The sequence below is a fragment of the Oncorhynchus gorbuscha genome, linkage group LG16, assembly GCF_021184085.1.
Source record: "Oncorhynchus gorbuscha isolate QuinsamMale2020 ecotype Even-year linkage group LG16, OgorEven_v1.0, whole genome shotgun sequence".
In the NCBI taxonomy this organism is placed as follows: domain Eukaryota; kingdom Metazoa; phylum Chordata; class Actinopteri; order Salmoniformes; family Salmonidae; genus Oncorhynchus; species Oncorhynchus gorbuscha.
The window spans coordinates 91,147,369-91,169,115 of NC_060188.1; the positions used below are offsets into that span (position 1 = coordinate 91,147,369).

Consider the following 21,747-nt stretch of genomic DNA (forward strand, 5'->3'; position numbering starts at 1 on the left):
GCTTCATACGAAGCCACTTCTTCGTTGCCCGGGAGTGTGTTTGGGATCATGGTCATGCTGAAAGACCCAGCCACGTTTCATCTTCAATGATCTTGCTGATGGAAGGAGGTTTTCACTCAAAATCTCACGATACATGGCCCCATTCATTCTTTCCTTTACACGGATCAATCGTCCTGGTCCCTTTGCAGAAAACCTTCCCCAAAGCATGATGTTTCCACCCCCATGCTTCACAGTAGGTATGGTGTTCTTTGGATCTAACTCAGCATTCTTTGTCCTCCAAACACGACGAGTTGAGTTTTTACCAAAAAGTTATATTTTGGTTTCATCTGACCATATGACATTCTCCCAATCTTTGTCTGGATCATCCAAATGCTCTCTAGCAAACTTCAGACGGGCCTGGACATGTACTGGCTTAAGCAGGGGGACACGTCTGGCACTGCAGGATTTGAGTCCCTGGCGGCGTAGTGTGTTACTGATGGTAGGCCTTGTTACTTTGGTCCCAGCTCTCTGCAGGTCATTCACTAGGTCCCCCCATTTTGACCCCATGGGGTGAGATCTTGCGTGGAGCCCCAGATCGAGGGAGATTATCAGTGGTCTTGTATGTCTTCCATTTCCTAATATTTGCTCCCACAGTTGATTTCTTCAAACCAAGCTGATTACCTATTGCAGATTCAGTCTTCCCAGCCTGGTGAAGGTCTACAATTTAGTTTCTGGTGTCCTTTGACAGCTCTTTGTTCTTGGCCATAGTGGAGTTTGGAGTGTGACTGTTTGAGGTTGTGAACAGGTGTCTTTTATACTGATAACAAACAGGTGCCATTAATACAGGTAATGAGTGGAGGACAGAAGAGCCTCTTAAAGAAGACGTTACAGGTATGTGAGAGCCAGAAATCTTGCTTGTTTGTAGGTGACCAAATACTTATTTTCCACCATCATTTGCAAATAAATTCATTAAAAATCATCCTACAATGTGATTTTCTGTGGGGGGGGTTCTCTTTTTGTCTGTCATAGTTGAAGTGTACCTACCTATGATGCTAATTACAGGCCTCATCTTTTTAAGTGGGAGAACTTGCACAATTGGTGGCTGACTAAATACTTTTTTGCCCCACTGTATATACTTTGATTTACATGTTAGGTTGGGATGCCCCTCTCTCTTTGCCCAGCTCCAGGTGGTGTAGTTCTGTCTGAGCAGTAGTAGCCAGCGAACACACACTCCTTCTCTTCTAAAGACTAAATCCTGGATCCCTTGATGTGTCTATATCTACATTTAATGACCTAGTCAGCAATGGTTGGCTAAGTATTAAGTGGCTCTCCGGTCCAGGCTGTGTTTGTGCTGCGGTGTGGCATTGTTCACTCCAACAGAGGGAAAAGCCCCACCCCTCCACGCTTAGTGCTGTTTGTGTGGTAGCCAGCCAGGCAGCTATTGACCTCAGCTGCCACTGAGAGCTTGCCAGCAGCAGTTCTCCACTCAGCCCTCCCTTCAGCAGCACAATACATTTGCTTTGTCATCACCACCTTACGTAACTATCGCTGTGACCTGAGTGAAGACCACTTTTAGTCCTCTTATCTGAAACGTGGAAACCTGAGGAAGGGGGGGGGTTAAAAACAACGAAAGACTTGTCACACAACACCATGTTTTGTGCTGAAGCTTTTTGTTGTTGAGAAGAATTACCGTATCGGGGACATAATCCCTTCCATAGTTTTTTATAAACAAATATTTCACTTCCAAGATGGTATGTTGGAGTACAGTAGTTGTTAGGCACTAACCCCAAACCACTGTTATGGTGCAGCAGTAGTCTGAGGAGAGAAGTCTGATTGTAATTGCCTGTGGTTTGACATTCTACTGTTTTGTGGTGTTTGTCCCAAAATGGCACCCTATCCCCTACATAGTGCACTACTTTTGATTAGAAACCATAGGGCCCTGGTCAAAAATAGTGCTCTATATGGGGAATTTGGGGACGTAGCCTAGGAGTCGGTGGGTAAGCGTCTGAGTGCTGTTATGTTGATGAGTCAGTCTGACAGACAAAACAAATTAAACACACCTACACGGTTGAATTAAAACTAATTAACTCACTGTTTTGTGTAGAGGGGTGCTTGAACTATGCAAGCGACTTCATCTTAACCACATTACACTCTTGAGTAATGCAACAATTAACAAGCATGTGCAGACGAGGGGCTACACTCCTTTCATTTTAGCTTCAAGACAAAAGCTCAGAGTTGCTAACAGCATGTCTTCATCAAGTAACATTAGCCTATAAAAAATGCATATTCATATGAGTGTTAATCGTTACAGTACACTTACTGTAAACCAGACTGCATTTTTAGCAATGTCATGCAAATCATTACATATGGTAAAAGCAAATTGTAACGGAAAATGTGGGTATATGAGTGAATTCACTGCGGATTTGCATCAGGCTGTTTCATATGGAAGCTATACCCACCACCAAATAGGATTTGTCAACGTTCTGCCGTCTGATCAACTGCAGCCTACTGACGACAACCACAGGTAGCCTAGAGCAGCCTACTGACGACAACCACAGGTAGCCTAGAGCAGCCTACTGACGACAACCACAGGTAGCCTAGAGCAGCCTACTGACGACAACCACAGGTAGCCTAGAGCAGCCTACTGACGACAACCACAGGTAGCCTAGAGCAGCCTACTGACGACAACCACAGGTAGCCTAGAGCTGACGACAACCACAGGTAGCCTAGAGCGGACGACAACCACAGGTAGCCTAGAGCTGACGACAACCACAGGTAGCCTAGAGCTGACGACAACCACAGGTAGCCTAGAGCTGACGACAACCACAGGTGCAGGAAGCCCATCTGGTCCAGAGGGAAGCAATTATATTTATAGCCTAAAATAGGCTCATTTTATTTGTGTTCTGAGAAAATGTGAATGGTCAAATTTGGTTTATATTCAAGCTTCAGGTGGTTAGGATATCTACTTCTTTTTTAATCCAAGATGATTGACTGGAATGAATAAATCAACGCAATAGTGATGAAATACTGTGAGTATTTTTTTTCAATTACAGATGCAAAGGCCTTCACGATGCAACCCTGCATACAGCCAGTTCTGTCAGCCCTGTACATTTTTGTCCAGTCGCAGTTGTCTCTTTGTCAGTGTAAAGTGTCTGGAGTTGGTTAGGTTAAATACAATTTACCCACTACCTCTGGGACCCGTGGTGACACCTCTGAAATCACCACACAATGTTACAAATGAAAGACCATACAAATAGGATATGTTGACGGTATCGTCATAAATATATATATATATATATTAAAAAGCTGGTGATTAGGATGGGTTCCATAGTTTTAGGCAGCTACTGCAGAATTTAACATGCTGTTACTGCACTTTTCAGTTAAACTCTCAAATATTGAGAACATTTCTACATGACGGAAGCCACGACTCATTAAAGGTACCATATTGCCATACTTGAGTAAACGTAAAGATACCTTAATAGAAAATGAGTCAAGTAAAAATGGAAGTCACCCTTTAAAAAAAGTTGTAAATATACTTAGGTATCAAAAGTAAGAGTATAAATCATTTCAAATTCCTTATGTTAAGCAAACTAGATGGCACTTCATTTTTTACATTTTTTAATATTACAGATAGCCCCTGGCTATCCAACAATCAGGCATAATTTACAAACAAAGCATTTGTGTTTAGTGAGTCCATCAGATCAGAGGTAGTAGGGATGACCAGGGATGTTCTCTGTTTAGTGAGTCCATCAGATCAGAGGCAGTAGGGATGACCAGGGATGTTCTCTGTTTAGTGAGTCCATCAGATCAGAGGCAGTAGGGATGACCAGGGATGTTCTCTGTTTAGTGAGTCCTCCAGATCAGAGGCAGTAGGGATGACCAGGGATGTTCTCTGTTTAGTGAGTCCATCAGATCAGAGGCAGTAGGGATGACCAGGGATGTTCTCTGTTTAGTGAGTCCATCACGAGGCAGTAGGGATGACCAGGGATGTTCTCTGTTTAGTGAGTCCACCAGATCAGAGGCAGTAGGGATGACCAGGGATGTTCTCTGTTTAGTGAGTCCTCCAGATCAGAGGCAGTAGGGATGACCAGGGATGTTCTCTGTTTAGTGAGTCCTCCAGATCAGAGGCAGTAGGGATGACCAGGGATGTTTTCTTGATGAATGCACATATTTGACCATTTTCCTGTCCTGCTAAGCATTCAAAAAAAGTACTTTTGGGTGTTAGTGAAAATGTATGGATTAAAAAGTATGTTTATTTTCTTTAGGAATGTAGAGAAGTAAATGTTGTCAAATATAAACTTGGCAATAAAAGAAACGTCCCTTATTCAGGACCCCGTCTTCCAAAGATAATTCGTAAAAATCCAAATAACTTCACAGATCTTCATTGTAAAGGGTTTAAACACTGTTTCCCCATGCTTGTTCAATGAACCATAAACAATTAATGAACATGCACTTGTAGAACGGTTGTTAATTGCCTACCGTCTGTAAGCTGTTAGTGTCTTAAGGTCACAGTTATGAAAACTTAGGACACTAAAGAGGCATTTCTACTGACTCTGAAAAACACCTAAGGAATGATGCCCAGGGTCTCTGCTCATCTGCGTGAACGTGCCTGTGTGGGGATGTTTTTCAGCGGCAGTGACTGGGAGACAAGTTAGGATCAAGGGAAAGATCAGTTGAGCAAAGTACAGAGTGATCCTTGATGAAAACATGCTCTTTGAGTGGCCCAACCAGAGCCCGGACTTGAACCCAATCGAACATCTCCGGAAACACCTGAAAATAGCTGAGATCCTTGATGAAAACCTGCTCAGGACCTCAGACTGGGGTAAAGGTTCACCTTCCAACAGGACAACGACCCTAAGCACACAGTCAAGACAACACATGAGTGGCTTTGGGGAAAGTCTCTGAATGTCCTTGAGTGGCCAAGCAAGACCTCAGACATGAACCAGATCGGCCATCTCTGGAGAGACCTGAAAATAGCTGTGCAGCAACGCTCCCCATCCAACCTGACAGAGCTTGAGAGGATCTGCAGAGAAGAATGGGAGAAACTCTCCAAATACAGGTGTGCCAAGCTTGTAGCGTCATACCCAAGAAGACTCGGCTGTAAGGTGCTTTTCAACAAAGTACTGAGTTAAGGGTTTGAATAGTTTTGTAAATATGATACTTCCTGTTTTTAAAAATGATTTTATTCATGTCTTGTCGTTGTGTGGTATTGTGTGTAAATTGACCGGGGGTCTGAATACTTTCCCGAGTGCACTGTATGTGCCTTCTGTTTCAGTCTACAATGCCCACAAGCTTCATTAGAACAGAGTGGATGAGAACACAGACACTAAGACTGGGGGGAAAGAACCTCAATGATGAGCTGCTTTTCTACACAGGATTTAAAAAAAAAAATGTTTTAAATGATTGCCTGATGATCTTCTGAACTTCCCAAAACCTTTCTGATGTATTTCAGTCACTTCAAACCATAGTTATTTCACAATAAAAGACAGTCAAAAGTACTACTAGACTGATTTGTAATTGACTGTCATAACCCCAATTTAAAAAATGTAAAATAATTTTAAAAAACGAAATAAAAAAAAAAAACGCCACTAGATTATATCACTTTTCTACATAGTGTGGTCACATAAAAAATATATATATATATCAAAAAACCAGTCAGTTGAAATGTTTCACTGAAAACTGCTTGGCTCAGCTGACTAAGCTGAAGTGACAACAGAATACTGTTGTTTGTGTTGTCAGAATGTTAATCTGATAAAATAATTTGATGCGCACTACATCGTTCCTGCCTTTTTTACATTCCTATCAATGAATAGCCTAAATCATGTAAGCCTTAGTTGACATGTCTGTGCACTCGAGACATTGCTGTTCTTACAAGAAACAACTTAAAACATTGCTGTAAACAATTATCCCAAATCTTGAACATGTATTATTTGTTTGTGTGACATACAATGACGAGAGAAGAACTAAAAATATTAAATGTTAAATATGAAAGTCGACCCAAAAAAGGCAAATTCTTTGATTGTCCGAACTTTAACTGAAATCCTGTGACCATCTTTGAGCTCTGAGATTCCAATCATGGATGACACACACACACACCCTGTCCTGGCCTCAGTCTGACCTCTGAGAAGGGGCCTCTTCTCAAGCTCACTGGACTGGATCAGGGGTGTGTGTGCGTGTGTGTGTGTCAGGGAAAGTCACTTGATCGTAGTTGTTTCAGTGCATTTACCACCATGCATGTATGTGTTTTGTTCAAGCTTCCCCTATTGGCTGGTTTCTGTGTCACTCAAACAGTGTTGTGCTGCCTTCCAGACGCTGTCACATGAAGCTGACTGTGTGGAAGACATTCTGAGGGTAAGCACTTCTCAAATCTTTACTAATGAATCGTGTAGAGGTGGAGGCTGCTCAGTTTGCTAGTGTTCATTATCATCGTGGCTAAAAGAGGGATTTAGTTGCTGAGCACAAGGCCACTTTTCACATTCCTGTGTTAAATTCAACCCATGTTTAAAGAGCTAGTTAGCATTTATTCAGGACAGAACCCCACTTCATGTGCTGTATGAATGAGTCATAGGGGTCCTGCTGGGTTGGGTAGTTAGTCCTGCTGGATAGGGTAGTTAGTCCTCCTTGTCCTGCTGGGTTGGGTAGTTAGTCCTGCTGGATAGGGTAGTTAGTCCTCCTTGTCCTGCTGGATAGGGTAGTTAGTCCTCCTTGTCCTGCTGGGTTGGGTAGTTAGTCCTGCTGGATAGGGTAGTTAGTCCTCCTTGTCCTGCTGGGTTGGGTAGTTAGTCCTCCTCGTCCTGCTGGATAGGGTAGTTAGTCCTCCTCGTCCTGCTGGATAGGGTAGTTAGTCCTCCTCGTCATGCTGGATAGGGTAGTTAGTCCTCCTTGTCCTGCTGGATAGGGTAGTTAGTCCTCCTCGTCCTCACTGGGTCCTGCTGGATAGGGTAGTTAGTCCTCCTTGTCCTGCTGAATAGGGTAGTTAGTCCTCCTCATCCTGCTGGATAGGGTAATTAGTCCTCCTCTCTGGGTCCTGCTGGGTAGGGTAGTTAGTCCTCCTCGCTGGGTAGGGTAGTTAGTCCTCCTCGCTGGGTAGGGTAGTTAGTCCTCCTCGCTGGGTAGGGTAGTTAGTCCTCCTCACTGGGTAGGGTAGTTAGTCCTCCTCGTCCTCCTCTCTGGGTCCTGCTAGGTAGGGTAGTTAGTCCTCTTCGACCTCCTCACTGGGTCCTGCTGGGTAGGGTAGTTAGTCCTCCTCGACCTCCTCACTGGGTCCTGCTGGGTAGGGTAGTTAGTCCTCCTCACTGGGTAGGGTAGTTAGTCCTCCTCGACCTCCTCACTGGGTCCTGTTGGGTAGGGTAGTGAGTCCTCGTCCTCCTCACTGGGTCCTGCTGGGTAGGGTAGTTAGTCCTCCTCGTCCTCCTCTCTGGGTCCTGCTGGGTAGGGTAGTTAGTCCTCCTCGCTGGGTAGGGTAGTTAGTCCTCCTCGACCTCCTCACTGGGTCCTGCTGGGTAGGGTAGTTAGTCCTGCTGGGTAGGGTAGTTAGTCCTCCTCGCTGGGTAGGGTAGTTAGTCCTCCTCGCTGGGTAGGGTAGTTAGTCCTCCTTGACCTCCTCACTGGGTCCTGCTGGGTAGGGTAGTTAGTCCTCCTCGACCTCCTCTCTGGGTCCTGCTGGGTAGGGTAGTTAGTCCTCCTCGACCTCCTCACTGGGTCCTGCTGAGTAGGGTAGTTAGTCCTGCTGGGTTAGGGTAGTTAGTTCTTGTCCTGCTGGGTAGGGTAGTTAGTCCTCCTCGCTGGGTAGGGTTGTTAGTCCTGCTGGGTACGGTAGTTAGTCCTCCTCGACCTCCTCTCTGGGTCCTGCTGAGTAGGGTAGTTAGTCCTCTCTGGGTCCTGCTGAGTAGGGTAGTTAGTCCTCTCTGGGTCCTGCTGGGTAGGGTAGTTAGTCCTCCTCACTGGGTTGACTCCCCTCTCTCTCTGCCTCCTTCAGGAAATGACCCACTCCTGGCCTCCTCTCCTGACTGCCATCCAGACGCCCAGCACAGTTGAGCCCTCCAAGTTCTCCTTCCCAGTCAAGGTGAGCCTGAAGGCCCTCTGCGTTGCCTGAGATGCACAACCTACTGCAACTACACACTATTGTATTAGCTTTAGGTATTCAACCTTAAACACTTCAGGCCATGGGTTCTTCAGGCCATGGGTTCTACCCCCCCCCCCAAAAAAAACAATCTTACACGCGTGTTCCACTTAGTCAGTCATTCACAGCACCTACATTACATATGTTAATCATCAGTAGTCTGTTGTGAGGGAAAGCCTCCCTTGTCGTGTGTGTGTCACTAAGGCTGGTTGCCTCAACTTTGTCCCCTCACAGGAAGCACAGCATGTCCCACCTGCGTCTCCAGAACAAAGTAAGTCAATGTGGAGGATTGGGAGTGTATACTCACTGGATATACCATATTACAACACGTTAATGTGGGGGATTGGGAGTGTATACTCACTGGATATACCATATTACAACACGTTAATGTGGGGGATTGGGAGTGTATACTCACTGGATATACCATATTACAACAAGTTAATGTGGGGGATTGGGAGTCTATACTCACTGGATATACCATATTACAACACGTTAATGTGGGGGATTGGGAGTCTATACTCACTGGATATACCATATTACAACACGTTAATGTGGGGGATTGGGAGTGTATACTCACTGGATATACCATATTACAACATGTTAATGTGGGGGATTGGGAGTCTATACTCACTGGATATACCATATTACAACACGTTAATGTGGGGGATTGGGAGTCTATACTCACTGGATATACCATATTACAACACGTTAATGTGGGGGATTGGGAGTCTATACTCACTGGATATACCATATTTACATTTACATTACATTTACATTTAAGTCATTTAGCAGACGCTCTTATCCAGAGCGACTTACAAATTGGTGCATTCACCTTATGACATCCAGTGGAACAGTCACTTTACAATAGTGCATCTCAATCTTAAAGGGGGGGGGTGAGAGGGATTACTTATCCTATCCTAGGTATTCTTTAAAGAGGTGGGGTTTCAGGTGTCTCCGGAAGGTGGTGATTGACTCCACTGTCCTGGCGTCGTGAGGGAGTTTGTTCCACCATTGGGGGGCCAGAGCAGCGAACAGTTTTGACTGGGCTTGAGCGGGAGCTGTACTTCCTCAGTGGTAGGGAGGCGAGCAGGCCAGAGGTGGATGAACGCAGTGCCCTTGTTTGGGTGTAGGGCCTGATCAGAGCCTGGAGGTACTGAGGTGCCGTTCCCCTCACAGCTCCGTAGGCAAGCACCATGGTCTTGTAGCGGATGCGAGCTTCAACTGGAAGCGCCGGAGACGCCCAACTCTGAGAGGGTGGAGAGGAGGATCTGATGGTTCACAGTATCGAAGGCAGCCGATAGATCTAGAAGGATGAGAGCAGAGGAGAGAGAGTTAGCTTTAGCAGTGCGGAGCGCCTCCGTTATACAGAGGAGAGCAGTCTCAGTTGAATGACTAGTCTTGAAACCTGACTGATTTGGATCAAGAAGGTCATTCAGAGAGAGATAGCGGGAGAGCTGGCCAAGGACGGCACGTTCAAGAGTTTTGGAGAGAAAAGAAAGAAGGGATACTGGTCTGTAGTTGTTGACATCGGAGGGATCGAGTGTAGGTTTTTTTCAGAAGGGGTGCAACTCTCGCTCTCTTGAAGATGGAAGGGACGTAGCCAGCGGTCAGGGATGAGTTGATGAGCGAGGTGAGGTAAGGGAGAAGGTCTCCGGAAATGGTCTGGAGAAGAGAGGAGGGGATGGGGTCAAGCGGGCAGGTTGTTGGGCGGCCGGCCGTCACAAGACGCGAGATTTCATCTGGAGAGAGAGGGGAGAAAGAGGTCACAGCACATGGTAGGGCAGTGTGAGCAGAACCAGCGGTGTCGTTTGACTTAGCAAACGAGGATCGGATGTCGTCGACCTTCTTTTCAAAATGGTTGACGAAGTCATCTGCAGAGAGGGAGGAGGGGGGGGGGGATTCAGGAGGGAGGAGAAGGTGGCAGAGCTTCCTAGGGTTAGAGGCAGATGCTTGGAATTTAGAGTGGTAGAAAGTGGCTTTAGCAGCAGAGACGGAGGAGGAAAATGTAGAGAGGAGGGAGTGAAAGGATGCCAGGTCCGCAGGGAGGCGAGTTTTCCTCCATTTCCGCTCGGCTGCCCGGAGCCCTGTTCTGTGAGCTCGCAATGAGTCATCGAGCCACGGAGCGGGAGGGGAGGACCGAGCCGGCCTGGAGGATAGAGGACATAGAGAGTCAAAGGATGCAGAGAGGGAGGAGAGGAGGGTTGAGGAGGCAGAATCAGGAGATAGGTTGGAGAAGGTTTGAGCAGAGGGAAGAGATGATAGGATGGAAGAGGAGAGAGTAGCGGGGGAGAGAGAGCGAAGGTTGGGTCGGCGCGATACCATCCGAGTAGGGGCAGTGTGGGAGGTGTTGGATGAGAGCGAGAGGGAAAAGGATACAAGGTAGTGGTCGGAGACTTGGAGGGGAGTTGCAATGAGGTTAGTGGAAGAACAGAATCTAGTAAAGATGAGGTTGAGCGTATTGCCTGCCTTGTGAGTAGGGGGGGAAGGTGAGAGGGTGAGGTCAAAAGAGGAGAGGAGTGGAAAGAAGGAGGCAGAGAGGAATGAGTCAAAGGTAGATGTGGGGAGGTTAAAGTATTAAAGTATATTACAACACGTTAATGTGGGGGATTGGGAGTCTATACTCACTGGATATACCATTTTACAACACGTTAATGTGGGGGATTGGGAGTCTATACTCACTGGATATACCATATTACAACACGTTAATGTGGGGGATTGGGAGTGAATACTCACTGGATATACCATATTACAACATGAAGTTAAACACTAGCTCAGCAATGTACTTCTCAAAGTAGAACAAGGCTTTTATTAGCTCATTGGCAGTTGATGGGGGGTCGCTCTTGTGCAGCCCTGTTTCCGTGGTTGTGCTGTGAATGCCAGCTGGGTGCCCTTTCTTGCTTTATCTACATTTGTTTCTCTGTGTGTGTGTCTTGCTCTCTCTCCTTCCTTCCATTTCACTCCTCTCTCTTTCTCAATCCACCACAACGACACCTTCCCTTTTGGTGTCCGATTGTATTATGGTGTCAGATTGTATTATCCTCATGACAGAGGAGACTTTTTAAAAACCCTCCCATGGCCTCTTAACATCAAAACTACTGGAGAATGGTCACTTCCTCCACTCCTGTCGCTCGCCCTCTTTTGCCCGTTCGCTCGCTCGCCCTCTTTCGCTCGCTCGCCCTCTTTCGCTCGCTCGCTCGCCCTCTCTTTTGCTCGCTCGCTCGCCCTCTCTTTTGCTCGCTCGCTCGCCCTCTCTTTTGCTCGCTCGCCCTCCCTCTCTTTTGCTCGCTCGCTCGCCCTCTCTTTTGCTCGCTCGCTCGCCCTCTCTTTTGCTCGCTCGCTCGCCCTCTCTTTTGCTCGCTCGCTCGCCCTCTCTTTTGCTCGCTCGCTCACTCTCTCTTGCTTGCTCGCTCACATTCTCGCTCGCTCGCACTCTCTTTTGCTCGCTCGCTCATACTCGATCTTTTTCGCTCGCCCGAACTCTTGCTCGCTCACAGTCTCTTTTTCGCTCGCTCGCCCTCTCACCCTCTATCTTTTGTCATCGCCGGCGGACGCTGTCACAAACACTTAAACCTCTGGTCCCCCGCAGTTAGAAAGTTGTCGATCACAACCATGTTGTTCGTCTCCCCGTCTATTGAACTGGATGGCCAAGAAATAATAAACCGCTAGCTTCTCTCAAATGAGCTCTGACCCTTGATTGACCTCGTATGCCTGGATCTCCTCCACTGAGCTCATTGATTTGGTGACCGGCCGTGATGCTGTTTATTGCTGCGTCCTTTATCCTGTCTGCGTTTTTAGTAATGATGTTTTGGTGTTCCCTCTTCTCTTCCCAGAACACTATGGATCACCTCCACTAGCCCCGCCCTCCATCTGTCAACAGAACTCATGGTGAGTATACCCTTCTCACCCTGTGTCAAGTCCCCAACGAGGGGCTACGCTGTGCCCCAGGCCCTGGCCTTCCGTTCGGGTTGAAAACGTTGCGGTGACCCTATGTAAGTGTGTCTAGATAACCCCACCCTGCTCTCAGATTAGAGGTTTCACCGGCAGATTTTTAAAATGTATTTATTTAGTTGAATTTTAACCCTTTTTTCCCCCAATTTCGTGGTATACATTTTTTTTTTTTGTAGTAGCTACTATCTTGTCTCATCGCTACAACTCCTGTACGGGCTCGGGAGAGATGAAGGTTGAAAGTCATGCGTCCTCCGATACACAACCCAACCAAGCCGCACTGCTTCTTAACACAGCGCACATCCAACCCGGAAGCCAGCCGCACCAATGTGTCGGAGGAAACACCGTGCATCTGGTATCCTTGGTTAGCTCGCACTGCGTCCGGCCCGCCACAGGAGTCGCTGGTGTGCGATGAGACAAGGATATCCCTACCGGCCAAGCCCTCCCTAACCCGGACGACGCTAGGCCAATTGTGCGTCGCCCCACGGACCTCCCGGTCGCGGCCGGTTACGACAAAGCCAGGGTCTCTGGTGGCACAGCTGGCGCTGCAGTACAGCGCCCTTAACCACTGCGCCACCCGGGAGGCCCTTCACCAGCCGATTTTACCACCCTGCTCACAGATTAGAGATTTCACCGGCAGGGACACATAGCAGGAGCCTCTGCCACATATTCTCTCTTTACAGACTGAGCCTGCAGAGGGCCACACAGCTGTGTGTGTCACCGTTTGTTAACTGAACACCTTTCTGTGTGTTGTAGTAGAACACAGCTGGGAAATTCCCACCCCGTCTCTTTAACGTCAGTGAGGACATGGTCAAAAAAAACAGCCGCGAAATTACATACCAAAACTATTGAGATGAAGTCCCCTTACAATATGACATACAAAAATGCCATGTCATGCATGCACCTCACCTGTGTGTGATGGGGACCTCTGAAACAAAGTGTCCCCCAAGTGACCCCCCCACACACACACACACACACACACACACAACACCTGAGCACAGGAAGGAGTTGAGGGCTCGGGCTAGTGGGCCCCAAGCGTAAACGGCTTCTGTTGGTGTATGCACCCAGGGGACCGTCCTATTACAATAGACAGGTGGGCTGACAATCCTATTTCTAGCTACGGGTTGGGTGGATGGTGAAAGAGCGCTACCGTGTCCCCTTTTACTCACCTACACATTGTTTTTAATTAATTGTATTCTCTTTTTTTTCAACCCTTCATCAACACAATATTTAGTGACCCTAAACTCGTCCGCCCCGCTGATAAAACCACGGTTGACCACTGGTTATGAGTCAACACGCGCATCATTATCCTCCGCTCACTCTTAGGGAGCCAAGTATTTTGTGTCCATCTCTTGTCAAATTGCAGCTATGCCACCTAGCCTAGGCAATATGAATTTGTGTAGGTAGCCCTCAACACAGCGTTTATAGTGACGTTGCAGGGGGAAATCACCATCTTAACTAGGGCTGTTCTGGTGACCATATTACCGCCTCACCGGGAGTCATGACCGCAGTAAAATACAGGTTTGGTGGATGGTGAACGAGCTTTACAGTATCCCCCTTTTCACTCACCTACACCTGAAAACCGGAAGGTTCCCAAATCTCCACAGAGGAACTCTGGAGCTCTGTCAGAGTGACAGGCATGCCTGCAGGATTTATTTTTGCCTGCTTTTAGATGTGTTCCTGCTTATCACTTCCAACATTTTGGTAGGCTAATTGTTAGTCAACGTTGTCTATAATTATATACATACAGCTTCTCTTCTGTCATTATATGTTGCCCTAGAAGACTAAATCAACCCTTGCTCACCAGAATGTCATAAATCGATAGAATGAATGCTTCAATTTAGTTTGACAACTGTGTAAAGTTTTCCTTGTCATCTCTGCTTCTTTCGTGGAGCAAAGACGTTTAGGGACCGGGGAGAAAATGCAATAACAAAAAAATATTTTCCGTCTTAACTTTTGACCGGTGGTAAGGAAATAGAAGACTGTGAAAAACGACTCAACATGTTTCTGATAATATTTCAGTTTGGCCTGGATTTATAGTATACATTTAAAAATCAGCTTTTAGGACATTGGTGAAGAAATGACCTCTACAGATGATATCGAACTGCACATTCACACTCTCTCAAAATTCTGAAGGAAAGAAATCCTATTTCTCCACTCTTGTTCCCGAAGTGAAAATGTTGCCTTTTTAATTTGGTGTGTCATGATAATGCAAGGAATGCTTAATTCTGCAGGAGTTAAGATTAAGGGTATGTGAGAGGTTCAAGACGTACAGTCCAGTGTCCAGATTTCAGTTTCCATTTCACCCATCTGAACAGTATCCCTGCATGTTCCCTTAGCACTATTAGAAGTACCCGTCTTGTGACTGTCGAATATGTATAGCGCCTCACAATCATCACGCATAACATCACTGCTATCATCCTTTTTTTTTTACCACGTCGCCAAATCTTTAGCAAACATTTATTTATTTTCAACTCTCATTACTGAATTAAATTCCGACATTGTAGGCAGGCTATTTGTAGGCAGGCTATTTGTAGGCAGGCTATTTGTAGGCAGGCTATTTAGGCAGGCTATTTGTGAGTGCAGTTGCCTTAGGCTTTAGTCAATGATGCCAGATAGCCAAAAATAAATGCCTAAATATAGCCTGTAGATATACATTTCACAAGAATTATACATTTATGGTTTTTAAGGAATTGTATTCTCTTTGTTCAACCTGCCCGCCCACCCTTCATCCACACAATATTTAGTGACCCTAAACTCGTCCGCCCCGCTGATACAACCACGGTTGACCACGGGTTATGAGTCAACACGCGCATCATTATCCTCCGCTCACTCTTAGGGGGCCAAATATTTTGCTAGCTCATGGAATGTGTCCCATCTCTTGTCAAATTGCAGCTATGCCACCTAGCCTAGGCTATATGAATTTGTGTAGGTAGCTCTTAACTCTGGGTTTATAGTGACGTTGCAGGGCTAGGGCTGTTCTGGTGGCCGTATTACCGCCTCACCGGGAGTCATGACCGCAGTAAAATTCCACGTGACCGTTGTCTCCAGTAATCTCCTTTTATCCATTCTGGACATGCGTTTGTAGTACCCAACTCGCTAACAACCTTCAGGTGTACTAATGGCCTGGAACTCGGGGATCTATTGTCCCTCTAACCACTCTGACATCAATGCAAATTACATCTAAAGTCACGTCAAACACTTATCATCAAAACAGTATCGTGCTTTTAAAACTCACCTCACTGTGATTTGATCCAATTTAAAGATGGAAGTTCAACAGCAGGTGAGTGTAAAACCTGGTCATTGTGGATGTTGATTCAAAGCCTAACATAATGAAACAGACGGCGCTTTCTAAAGGGGGTGATCAATTCCAAAACACCCATATGAATATTAGTTGATGCATATGCATAGGCCTATATATGAGCCCAATCATAGCCTATATTACGGGTGGCAGAAAAACGTTTACAAATATGCTTTTTTTTAACCTTTTTTATTTTACCAGGTAAGTTGACTGAGGACACATTCTCATTTACAGCAACGACCTGGGGAATAGTTACAGGGGAGAGAAGGGGGGGGTGAATGAGCCAATTTGGAAGCTGGGGATGATTAGGTGACCATGATGGTACGAGGGCCAGATTGGGAATTTATCCAGGACACCAGGGTTAACACCCTTACTCTTATAAGTACCATGGGATCTTTAATAATCACAGAGGGTTAGGACGGACACCCGTTTTAACGTCCCATCTGAAAGACGACACCCTACACTGTGTGATTTTTAACATGTCTTTTGGTACGTAATTGGTCTAGCTAGCCTATACTCCAAAATTAAACATTCTAGTAATCACCTTTTTGAGTGTGGACTGTATTATTATGTATAGTGGATGGTTACCTTATGCTACACATCACATTTATGCTCGCTCAACATAGCCACTTCATATGAGCACTCGGTCCGCAATGGACTGGCCTACAGCCTGTGGCATGGTGCACAGCCACTTATACAAGGGTGGGTCTAATCCTGAATGCTGGTTAGTTAAAACCGCATTCCAGCCGGTGTCTATTCCACAAATTACCACTGGCTAAATCTATGGTCTTAAAATGCCTATTCACTCAGATGGAACAGACTGCAGACCACTTCTTGTGATGGTGAATATTACATGGATTTGATTGGACATTAATATGAATATTAAATGGGTTTGATTGGACATTAATATGAATATTAAATGGATTTGATTGGACATTAATATGAATATTACATGGATTTGATTGGACATTAATATGAATATTAAATGGATTTGATTGGACATTAATATGAATATTAAATGGATTTGATTGGACATTAATATGAATATTAAATGGATTTGATTGGACATTAATATGAATATTAAATGGATTTGATTGGACATTAATATGAATATTACATGGATTTGATTGGACATTAATATGAATGTTAAATGGATTTGATTGGACATTAATATGAATATTACATGGATTTGATTGGACATTAATATGAATATTAAATGGATTTGATTGGACATTAATATGAATATGAAATGGATTTGATTGGACATTAATATGAATATTAAATGGATTTGATTGGACATTAATATGAATATTAAATGGATTTGATTAGACATTAATATGAATATTAAATGGATTTGATTGGACATTAATATGAATATTAAATGGATTTGATTGGACATTAATATGAATATTAAATGGATTTGATTGGACATTAATATGAATATTAAATGGATTTTTAATTAGACCATAACCGGCTGACAAAATGTCATCACTGATTCACCCCTAATCTTAACTCGATACATTGCTTTTTTAAATAAAACAGTATTGCTTTTATTTGTCATGCTGTGTCAGGATATGAAACTTTTTCATTCTCTGTCCTATCTTAACCTGCTTATCTGATTTTAATCTGGGTCTGTCTCTGTGTTCTCTGGTTGCGAGTGACTCTACTCGGTCTCAGTATGGTTGTAACCCTGTTCTTTCTCTTTCTGGTCCCCCAGTACGGTTACAGCAGCACATTCCAGTGGGGTGGAGTCAGCCAGCTCCAGTGACTCTGAGAGCAGCTCAGGGTCAGAGTCAGGCAGTGAGAGCGGGGAGAGTGGGACAGAGGCCCCACCACAGCCCCTCAGGAGTAGTAGCCCACCTGTGACAAAGGTACAATCACACAGCACACTGATTAGTCATGCACTCAGAACACTTAAGTAACGTGCTTTAATCATATATACACTGTGGGGTCAAATTTCCTGGACACAAATTAAAGTCCTGGACTAAAATAAACTTGCTCAATGAACAATCTCAGAACTAGATTTAGGCCTCTAATCTGTGCCTGGTCCGATATGGTTCTTTACAGTGATGTTATATTGTCTGTCTTGTCTAACTCTCAGGCAACTTGCTTTGTCTTTTAATTTATACAGTGCCAGTCAAACGTTTGGACACCTATTCATTCCAGGGTTTTTCTTTATTTTTTATTATTTTCTACATTGTAGAATAATAGTGAAGACATCAAAACTATGAAATAACACCTGGAATCATGGACTAACCTAAGAAAAGTGTTAAACAAATCTAAATATATTTTATATTTGAGATTCTTCCCAAGTAGCCACCCTTTGCCTTCATGACCGCTTTGCACACTCTTGGAATTCTCTCAACCAGCTTCATGAAGTAGTCACCTGGAATGCATTTCAATCAACAGGTGTGCCTTGTTAAAAATTAATTATTGGATTTTTTTTACCTCGATGCATTTGAGCCAATCAGTTGTGTTGTAACAAGGTAGGGGTGGTATATAGAAGAGAGCCCAATTTGGAAAAAAAGACCAAGTCTGTATTATGGCAAGAACAGCTCAAATAAGCAAAGAGAAACGACAGTCATTATAGAACATTTGAAGAACTTTGACAGTTTCTTCCAGTAGAATGAGACCAAAGGACAGATTCCCACCGTTCTATTGCTCGTGATTCTTGGCCCCAGCAAGTCTCTTCTTATTATTGGTGTCCTTCAGTAGTGGTTTCTTTGCAGCACTTCGACCATGAAGGCCTGATTCACGCAGTCTCCTCTGAACAGTTGATGTTGAGATGTGTCTGTTACTTGAACTCATTTATTAGGACTGCAATTTCTGAGGTGCAGTTAACTCCAATGAACTTATCCTCTGTAGCAGAGGTAACTCTGTCTTCCTTTCCTGTGGCGGTCCTCATGAGAGCCAGTTTCATCGTGACTCTTGATGGTTTTTGCGACTGCACTTGAAGAAACTTTCAAAGTTCTTCAAATGTTCCATGTTGACTGACCTTCATGTCTTAAAGTAATGATGGACTGTCTTCAGTATACCAATCCTACCTTGTCATAACACAACTGATTGTCTCAAACGCATCAAGAAGGAAAGAAATTCCACAAATTAACTTTTAACAAGGCACACACCTGTTAATTGAAATTATTTGTTTAACACTTTTTTTAGGTTACTACATGATTCCATTTGTGTTATTTCATAGTTTTGATGTCTTCACTATTATTCTACAATTGAGAAAAATAGTAATAAAAAAAATTAAAAAATCTTCGAATGAGTAGGAGTCAACTTTTGACTGGTACTAAAATATATATATTTTATTTATTTATTTTTGTGTTAATGACTGGAGTAGCATGGTTTCCAGGTGTTTGATTCCATTCGTTCTGTTCCAGCCATTCTTATGAGCCATCCTCCCCTCAGCAGCCACCCACTAATATATATTTGTGTTTCTTTTCATTGATCGTATATTGTCTGTCCAGACGGAGGGCCCCGTGGTGACTAACTGGCAGTTGAACAACTGGATCAGAGTGAGCCAGCAGAACCCCAGCACAGAGATCCAGAGTGATGCTCTACTGAGCCCTCTACCCAAACAGCAGCAGAGCCATGAGGAGGAGGCCATTCCTCCCAGGGACTACAAATCCCACACACCCCCACGTCGCTCAGAGTTCAGTGACGGCGAAGCCAAACCTCAACGCAGTGAAGAAGCTGCCCGCAACCAGCATGTCCAACTCAAGTCCCCGGCCGCCTCGCACGTTGGGAACAGCAGCAACAGCAGCAGCCAGAGAAAGACCGTGGGGAACAAACACCCCTCTAGACCAGCCAAGGCTCCGCGACCTAAAGACCCTCAGGCTGGGTTACAGGTGGAGAGTGTGGAGGTGGTCCCCCGTGACAAAGACACCTCGTTCACAGACAAGCCAAAGGTCAAAACGAAAACCGGCCACAGCAATAGCAAGATCAGCGGAGCCAAAATAAACAGCAGGAAGCCTGCCAAGCGTGGCACCTCTGAGAAGAAGACCGAACAACCAGAGTCACAGGGTGGCCCCAAGGTCACTCTGGTGCTGGACTGTAAGCGGGAGAAGTCTCCTAGTCCCAGTCCTGCCCAGGAGGTAGACCAGCCAGCCCCAGCTGTGGTGAAGACCATCGGTGTCAGGACGGAGACCCTCCCGGCCCCTCAGAAGGGCCAAAAGAAGCCCCGGCGCCACTCTCTAGACCCAGCACACAAGGCCAAGCGGGAGTCCTCAGCCAAAGCTTCCAGGGTCTGCCAAGGTCCTCCACGGGCCCTGTTGGTAAAGATAGAATTGAGCCTGCTGTCCAGGGTTCCCTCCCAGGGCTCCAGGCCTTCTTCAGGGGGACAGGAGCCAGCCATCAGGAAGGGACCCAACACGGCCCCCGAGAGGGGGGACAGCAACCCCGCTGCCCCCATCCCTCCCAAAGTCTGCAAGAAGAGACCGGTAGGTTGGCTTTTTATGATGAAATGGTATTCGTGGTGTTGTTGATTAGTAGTGGTTGTTGTTTTTGCTTGATGAGCTGGTTTGGGTTCTGCAGTCCTTTGTAGTAGTTGTAGTTTGTAGTAGTAGTAGTAGTAGTAGTAGTAGTAGTAGTAGTAGTAGTAGTAGTAGTAGTAGTAGTAAGTAGTAGTAAGTAGTAGTAAGTAGTAAGTAGTAGTAACAACCTTCTCCCACTCCTAGCCAAGTGTATCAACAGTCCTATCGTACTCTAAAACACAAGGGGGTTGTGCTTGCTATCATCCTGGCAGAAACAGTGTCTCATACTTCCGGTACACCTTCCTATTACTTAACGATTACGGCAACTGCACCGTCCGCAACCGCAGGTCTCTCCAGAGGGTGGTGCGGTCAGCCCAAATCATCACCGGGGGCACACTGCCTGCCCTCCAGGACACCTACACCCCCCCTCCATCAAGGGCCTGATGCTACACCTGATCCACACCCTGTTCACCCTGCTACCATCTAGAAGGCGGAGACTGTGCAGGTGCATCAAAGCAGGGACCGAGAGACTGAGAAACAGCTTCTATCTCCAGGCCATCAGACTGTTAAACAGACACCATTAGCAGGCGGCAGGGTAGCCTAGTGGTTAGAGCATTGGACTAGTAACCGAAAGGTTGCAAGTTCAAATCCCAGAGCTGACAAGGTACAAATCTGTCGTTCTGCCCCTGAACAGGCAGTTTAACCCACTGTTCCTAGGCCGTCATTGAAAATAAGAATTTGTTCTTAACTGACTTGCCTAGTAAAATAAAGGTAAAAAAAAGGGTTAAAAATTTAAAAAGGCCTCCGCCCTGAACTTCAGTCACTGTTACTAGCCAGCTATCACCCAGTACTCTACCCTGCACCTTAGTGACTAACGTATGCCAGGAAAACATTCTTCACACCATTACACTACCGCCACCAGCCTGTACTGTTGACACCATGCAGGATGGGGCCATGGACTCATGCTGCATCCATCAAATCCTGACTCTGCCATCATCATGACGCAACAGAGAACCAGGATTCGTTCGGACCAGGCAATGTTTTTCCACTCCTCATTTGTCTAGTGTTGGTGATCTCGTGCCCACGGAAGCTGCTTCTTCTTCTTGTTTTTAGCTGATAGGAGTGGAACCCTGTGTGGTCGTCTGCTGCAAATAGCCAATCCGTGACGAGGAACGATGTGTTGTGAGATGCCGCTCTGCGAACCACTGTTGTACTGCTCCGTCATTTGCCTGTTTGTGGTCTAGCCTGTTAGCTTGCACCATTCTTGCCATTCTCCTTCGACCTCTCAAGCTTCTTTTTTTTTTTTTCTCGACCCCACGTAACTGCAGCTGACTGGATGTTTTTTTTGTTGTCGTACCATCCTCTGTCATCCCTAGACACTCGTGCGTGAAAAAGCCCAGGAGGCCAGCTGTTTCTGAGATACTGTAACCGAGGCGCCTGACGCTGACGATCATAACACTCTCAGTTGTTTAGGTCACTCGTTGTGGCACATTTTAGCGTTCAATCAAACCGTAGCGGAAAGTCTCGACGTCCGCCTGCTTTATTATATAGCAAGTCCCGTTTACTCACTGTCTGTAGGAGCAAACCATTTTCGTAAACGGTGTGGTGTACCTAATAAATATATAACTACTGCAGTACACACCTTTTCTAATCATATACTGTCCATACTGTCTATACACACAATCCTATATAACTACAGTCTATACACACCATCCTATATAACTACTGTCTATACTGTCTATACACACCATCCTATATAACTACTGTCTATACACACCATCCTATATAACTACTGTCTATACACACCATCATATATAACTACTGTCTATACACACCATCCTATATAACTACTGTTTATACTGTCTATACACACCATCCTATATAACTACTGTCTATACTCACCATCCTATATAACTACTGTCTAT

General features: G+C 45.3%; 1 protein-coding gene across 2 annotated transcripts in view; it reads left to right on the top strand.

The window, feature by feature from the left end:
• Positions 1-21,747, top strand: part of LOC123999414 (AF4/FMR2 family member 1-like) — an 80,375-nt gene that overhangs the window by 32,704 nt on the left and 25,924 nt on the right. For both annotated transcript variants that reach the window (XM_046305191.1, XM_046305192.1), the window contains exons 4-9: positions 6,289-6,330; positions 7,958-8,044; positions 8,336-8,372; positions 11,932-11,986; positions 17,065-17,218; positions 18,818-19,789. In XM_046305191.1, the coding sequence (XP_046161147.1) occupies positions 6,289-6,330; positions 7,958-8,044; positions 8,336-8,372; positions 11,932-11,986; positions 17,065-17,218; positions 18,818-19,789 (1,347 nt within the window). The remainder of the gene's footprint in view (positions 1-6,288; positions 6,331-7,957; positions 8,045-8,335; positions 8,373-11,931; positions 11,987-17,064; positions 17,219-18,817; positions 19,790-21,747) is intronic.